Source organism: Nematolebias whitei, chromosome 16 (assembly GCF_014905685.2).
Source record: "Nematolebias whitei isolate Nwh7 chromosome 16, NemWhi1, whole genome shotgun sequence".
Classification (NCBI taxonomy): Eukaryota; Metazoa; Chordata; class Actinopteri; order Cyprinodontiformes; family Rivulidae; genus Nematolebias; species Nematolebias whitei.
This window is the reverse complement of record NC_056513.1, coordinates 38,196,559-38,203,700: the sequence shown is the minus strand read 5'-3', so window position 1 is coordinate 38,203,700 and position 7,142 is coordinate 38,196,559. Positions and strand designations below refer to the sequence as shown.

Here is a 7,142-nt window from a genome sequence, read left to right as displayed (position 1 = left end):
ATTTTTAACTGGTACAGGCTATAGAGAGCACATCACGCCAGTTTTGGCCTCCCTGCACTGGCTACCCATTCACCTTCGGATCCATTTCAAAATTCTCATGTATGTTTTTAAATCACTGAACAGTTCCGCCCCATCCTATCTCACTGATCTTCTGCAGCCATATGTCCCACCGCGCTCTCTGAGGTCAGCAGACCAGATGCTTCTCTCAGTCCCAGAAACCCGTCGTAAGCTCAGAGGTGACAGGGCTTTCTCTGTTGCAGGTCCACGACTGTGGAATGAGTTGCCACTGAGTGTCCGGCAGGCTCCCACACTCTCAGTCTTTAAGTCTCGCTTGAAGACCCACTTCTATTCGCTTGCCTTTAACACGGTGTGATTTGTTTTGGTCCGGTCTGTTCTCTACACTGTTGGCCATTTTAGTTAGCTTCTGCTGCTATTTGTATCTGTATTTCTATTTTATGTTTTCCTGTCTGCTGTGCATGTTTGGTTCTTTTGTACAGCACTTTGGTTGGCCTTGTTGCTGTTTTAAGTGCTCTATAAATAAATTGGTATGGTATGGTAAGATATAAGAGTTTAAAGATGGAAATGAAGTTTAAATGGAGAGGAAAAGATGGATGAGGTAAATGTGTCGGTATCAGAACGGCACGCTCCGTTAAGATCCCAGCTTCCTCCTTGGTACACTTAGGTGGTATAAATCGACTCTTTACCTGTAGCAGGTGTCTCCACTGGTACGGAGTTCCATTTAACGCACCCTTTCAGCGTCTCCGTAGGAACAGCTGTGAATCGTCCGAAGTACTGACGGTACTTGTTCCACACAAGTTCACCTCTCGGTGGACTCACAAGAGGAGTAAGTCCATCAGAGGCTCCACTCAGATGTGGAAGATTTCATAATTCCCACAAGACTCGGAAGAACTCCGGATCATGTCTGGACCTCCTGAACTCTCCAGCACTTTTCTGTTCGGTTTGGCTCTCCGAACTGAACTGCTCTCCCACCGCACTCGACTCAACTCGGCTCCACTAGCTCTGGTTTGAACTAGGAAGTGCTGACATTTAAAGAGTTCTATTTCTGGTTCATTTGGGAAGTTCCTGATTGGTCGATCGACCAGACAGGGGTGTGTTTTAGTGATGTAAGAGGTTATTAAAAGTCAGAAAAACAGAAAGAATGTTTTGGAACAGCTTGAAAATGTTTTAGGGACAGACGAGAGAAATGTTTAGGCGAGTTGGGGGAAAACAGGTGCCAGCTTCTCTATTTGAGAGGATATAAAAACATGACAGTTCGTTCCAACAACTTGTCTTCTTGCCTCCAACCTTGGACCAACATCACAACTTGCTCATTTCAGACAGAAAATCAGAAAATGCATGAATTACTCCGTAACACATTCCAACTTGATTTCCACTTTGAATGAGGATTAAAAATCACTAATACTGTTTCACAGTTGATTTAAAATGAGTAGTTCACTTCAACATTTAAAAATGGTTTGAACTAAACACACTTTGATTATCAAGAAATTTGTAAAATAGTAATGATAATAAAAAAGAGGGTGTTCTTTCAATTGATCAGTGCAGGACACTTAGAAAGTCTCTGGATGAACTTAATCTTGTGTTTCTGGACTCAAATCAATGAAATACAGTTCTTGTCCCAGGAAGGCCTCAAGGCCAGATTTGACCTGAGGCTTAGTTCACTACATTCTCTCAGTTTAAACTTTTGATCTGTGATTTGTGTTCTATTCTGAATAAAATATTAGATGTTGGCACCTCCACATCATTGCATTCAGTTTTTATTCACAATTTGTTTAATGTCCCAACTTTTTTGGAATCCGGTTTGTAGTTTGACGACCACAACTTGTTCCTTGAAGGTTCCCATGAGACAATATTCAATGAAACAACACTTTCAGCCAGTGACCTGTGCACCAGTTAATTTGTTTGCCTCAAAGCTCCTCATCTTATACAAAAGGTGGAGACGCTGTGTGGCTTTTTTTAAAGACCGTCTGTTGGTTTCAAAGGTCAACTTGTTGTCAATTATTGTTCTGAGATATGTAAATTCTGTCACCTTCTCCACTTCCTGCTCTTTTATAACAGAAGGTATGAATACCCGTATCAACTGTAAAACAGGATTGTGTGCAGGTTAGAAAAACAATTAAATGCAAGGTGACTGCTGTGGAAGAGCTGGACCTGTTTCATGATTATTTAAAGGGTTGGAGGTTGCAGTTAAATGTGCAGGAACTTTCAGATAGAGGAGCACTGAAGAGATCCTGTTCAAGGTTGTGGTTAATGTTTAGCAACGTGGCGTGAGGCAAGAACAGATTGCAGTGACTTTTTATTTTTTAGAGAGTGGGAATCTTCTGTCCTTTGATGTGAAGCAGAGGGCCCGAGTCATTTAGCAGTCTGACTTCAGGAGGAGACAGCTATGTTGTCTGGTAGGAGTGGTGCTGATGCTTGTGAACGTTCTACCTGACAGCAGGGGGAGAAGGGTGCATGTGGTGAGGTATGAAATTATGCTGGTTCCATGGCAGATGAAACATTTCTTGTACAATTCCAAGTGGTGGGAGGAAAGCTTTAGTTATCTCAGCTGTTCTCACTAGCTTCTGAAGGAAGTTGTAGTCAGTGTTTTTGCCATTTCCAAATGCAGCTACAGAGGATGCATTCAATCGTCTCATGGGAGATGGTGGTGAGGATGGGAGCAGAAAGTCTGGCATTTTTTAGCCTGCACAGGAAGTCCAGGTGCTGCTAGGCTTCCTTGGTGATATTGGTGGTATTGAGTAGACCATGAACTCCTCTGTAGGCCTAAAGTTTCTAGAGACCAGTTTGAGGCCATCTGTCTGACAGCTGAAGCTTGGACCAAACTGGGTCATGATGCCACAGGGCAATGATCTCCAACACAGCAGCTAATCTCCAACAGAATTTGTCAAAATGATAAGAACCTAAGTGCTGCAATTCAAAGTCCAGGACCTCTGCAAACCTCAGTGAAGTGAAGCCACGTTGTAAAGAAGAGTGAGCCAGAAGTTTAACTCAACCACAAAAATAAAAACAAGAAAAAAGTTTCATCAACAAAGTCCTCACTTTCTGACTCGGACTGTTTTTCTCCTTCATGATCCTCTCTCATCTGTCTTCTGACTCGGTGGTTCCCTCCTCCTCCTCAAGTTCAAGAATCGTCTCGTTGTTTGGACTCAAACACACTAAAATTGAATAAAGGCTCCCGGGCAGACCTCAGTCCACAGAGGTCCGCGCGTACCGGATTAGACTCGAAACGGACGCCTGCAGGGCATGTCCGTGCAAAGATCAATTTTTACGACCGTGCACGCGTATTCGGTGTCGCACAATAAACTGCCCAGCGATGGACTGTTTTGTATGAAACACCAATGTATTAAATTCTCCTTCTTCATCCGTAGTCTGGTTTAATGGTCTTTTCCTTTGTTTTTTCCTAGAGACTGATCTCTTCCTCCTCGTCCGTTGACACTAGAGCTGGGCCGTATATCATCGTTCATGATAATACCAGTAAAAAAAGCTTGCCCGGGAAAATAAATTGTATCATGATATGCTAATGACGTAAGTACATCAGTGTTTCCCCTACCATTACAAGCGGGGAGCCTCGCCCCGTTAACAGAACTGAGCACGCTGAACTGCCCCCCCCCCCCCCCACACACACACACACACACCTGTTGGTACTGGTGTGACGCTAATTAGCTGCGCGCAATACTAGCTAGCTAAAAAGCTAAAAATAAACAACGCGCATCTCAGCTGTGTCTCTCCCACAGCTCTGGGCTGCTGGTGCAGGCGCGGCTGTCCCCCCCGCCCCGAAGGTAAACGCCCCTTGCCTGCAGAGCTGGGCAGCAACCAGTCAGGGTGGACGCTCGAGTATGAAGTCTCAACCGTCTGCGGACAGTGCGCACAGTTTTCGCGCGGACTGAGGACCACCTGAGTCTGTGGGAGTCTTAAACATACTGAGCTACACCCTAACTATAAAACCTAAACACGCGGGCGGCTGTGGCTGAGTGGTTAGAGCAGTCGTCCTCCAATGCAAGAGTTGGGGGTTCGAATCCACCAGCAGTCACATGTTGAAGTGTCCATGGGCAAAACACTGAACGCCTCATCGCCTCCAATGTGTGTCCCATCAGTGTATGAATGTGATAAAGCTCTGATTATTCTCATTAGAATGATTTGTTCAATTATCTTTGTAGAGATCTAGTATAGAGCTGTATGAATGGGTAAATGAGGCACAGATTGTTGTAAAGAGCTTTGAGTATATTGATAAGATAGAAAGGTGCTGTATAAGTACAGTCCATTTACCATTTAAATATCACTAATCTCTCAAACCTCATGACTCACTCCTGCTCGCTGTGATTTTATCGCGCTGAACTCCGTTCAACTTCTGCGTCTTTCTCTCCTTCCTGTAGTTATTTTGCGTTTGACAAATAACTTGGAGCCTCCGTCAGAAAGGAGCGGAGAGGTTGTTTATCTTTTTGGTGGGGGTGGGAGGTGAAAGTGGAGGGTGATGGGGGTGTTTTGTTCCTGAGACTTCACATCTTTGCTGCAGCCTCTCGCTCTTAACACACTTCAGATGTGACAATGATTTTCAGAAAAAGATGTGGCATGGATTATTGATCATAACTGTGGTTTTACTTGGCTCATCAACATGATTTAAAAACTCATGTGTTGTTTAAAGTCTACATTTTGGACATAAATTAAAATGGAGTCTCTGAGAGCTGTGTCTTTCCCACTAGAACGACCGAAATCGGTCATGTGACTATCAATTGACTCCAAAGGAAAAAAGAAAAGAATCGTCAGTCAGCGTAGGCAGCGCCAAACACTTGAGTAGGCAGCGAAATCACCGCCAGTTATTGAGAAGATGGCATGTTTCGTTTTGTTTATATCTACTGTTTAAAGCCTGTTTACTGCACAGGAGCATGATCAGATTGTTTTCTCACAGATACCTTTCTATTGCTGAGACCATGGAGGCCACTGACGTTCTCAACTCTGCATTGAACTATGGGATAGTGGTGGACTGTGGCAGCAGCGGTTCTAGGGTTTTTGTGTACTACTGGCCCCCCCATAATGGGAATCCTCACACCCTGCTGGACATCAGACAGATGAGAGATGGTGATCGTAAACCTGTCGTCAAAAAGATCAAACCTGGTAAGAACTCAATATTGCTCTTAGTAACACTGAAAATAAACTTAAATGCCAAAGGTTTTGGAGATTTTAGTTTTCACCTTTTGAATTTGATGTGAATCATTGGCAGGAAAATAAATGTAAAAAGCAAAGCTTGGCTCTTAATTTTCAGTTTATTCTTTTAGCTCATTCTTTTTCATGGAAAGCTGTTGTATAAACTGTATGTAAAACTGGACTCAATTTTACAGTGTTACAATTTTACACAGTTTAGGGGAAATATTGTCTTCTGTTACCTTCTAAATCAGTGGGTCCCATCCACTGGGCCGGGGACCAGTACAGGGCCTTGGATCATTTGGTACCAGGCCCAGTGTTTGCCCTACCACATACAAGGAGGCGTCCCGCCCTGTCACCAGAACTGCTTACCGAACTGTCCGCCATCCCTGTCAACAACTGCCGGCACTGACGTTTCGCTAAGCTAGCAGAGCGCAATACAGATGCGCTAGCTAAAAAGCTGTTTCCTTCATCCCCTGCCCCCCAGTTGACAACTGTCAGCACAAACGAAACACAACAGACGCGTCTCCCGTCTACTCTGTCTGTTACTCCATGAGTAAACACTGACGTAGCTGGAGAGCTTCTTTGAATAATGGAAAAGGCGACCAGCTGTCCAATGAAGCCCTGAAACTTTCAAAACTGTTTGACCACATGGACACTAAGCACCACAGGAATGTGGATATTGTCGTGGCTGGTACCACGTCGTGTTCAAGACAGCTGAGACATAGCCCTCAGTATAAAAGATTTATTTGACAAACAGGGGTTACAGATATTCAGAGACAAACAATTACATTATTAAAATATATGCATATATTTGGAGCATTAAAGAACGAACCGTCTCGGTCTGGTCTTCCCCGGAAATGCCCGATGAGCGTGTGTCATTTCCGGCTTTTATAAAAGCTTGGAAAAGCTAGCTCCTCTGATTGGTTTAGCCCTTCAGTTCCCATGGTTACTGGTGTAGCCCGCCCCCTGAAGGACGTTAGTTGAAAGTTTATGGCACACTGAAATCGTTCGTTTTAGCTGTTTGTTTAACGTGATTATACCCTAGTGATACCCAATGATTTGAGTTAAAGTTGTTTATTTCTAGGAATAATTAATAACTATTAATTATTATCTAACTCATGTTTGCGTGTTCTTACTTGATCCCTTTTTATACTTTTTAGTTTAGTTGCTGTGGTAGCTTACTGTGACAATTAACCCTGTGTCCTCCCAGCTAAACCGACCCTGTATTCAACAATGATTAAATGTTAATGGTTATTATTAAGAGAGAACCTTAGGGATTTTATTTAGTCAAACTATATTAAGTCTAAATTAAAGAAATGTGTTCTAGCTTTATTTATGTTAATCAGTCTGCTATCTGGCATGATTTGATTGCTTGTAATATATCAAATGTGAACTTGTAAAATATCATTAGCTAATATAAGATTATATGTAAAGGTAAACTAGTTAGAATTAGTAAACATTTTCTATAAATATAGTGCAACCCTGGAAGAAAGACACACACACACTTTGTATAACATGACATTTGAATGCTTGATAGGAAATATAAAAAGGTATAAAAATATGAAATCCAACAATATCCTAACCGGGCCTTCCTGAAAGCAGAGAAGAAACCCAAACAGGACTCCAGTCAGCCATCTGGTGAAAAGGAGGAACCCAGACCCAGACCAGTGGTCATTCCGTATGTTGAGGGAGTATCAGAGAAACTGAGACGTTTATTTTCTAAACACAACGTCCCAGTGGCTTTTAAACCCCAAAATACATTAAAGACTGGTTCATCCCAAAGATCCAGTCCCCCGGCACAAACAGAGTAATGTTGTGTATGCTGTTCAGTGTCAGGAGGGTGATCAGTCTTACATCGGGGAAACTAAACAGCCACTGGCCAAAAGGATGGGCCAGCACAGAAGATCAACATCATCAGGCCAGGACTCTGCGGTCTACACTCATCTCCAGGCCAGCGGTCACTCTTTCAGGGATGAAGATGT

The 7,142-nt window shown here is 43.1% G+C and overlaps 1 protein-coding gene across 1 annotated transcript in view; it reads left to right on the top strand.

Moving 5' to 3' along the window:
• LOC119422509 (ectonucleoside triphosphate diphosphohydrolase 7) overlaps positions 1-7,142 on the top strand; it is a 41,167-nt gene that overhangs the window by 9,559 nt on the left and 24,466 nt on the right. The window contains exon 4 of the mRNA XM_037689885.1: positions 4,925-5,130. Coding sequence (XP_037545813.1) covers positions 4,925-5,130 — 206 coding nt within the window. The remainder of the gene's footprint in view (positions 1-4,924; positions 5,131-7,142) is intronic.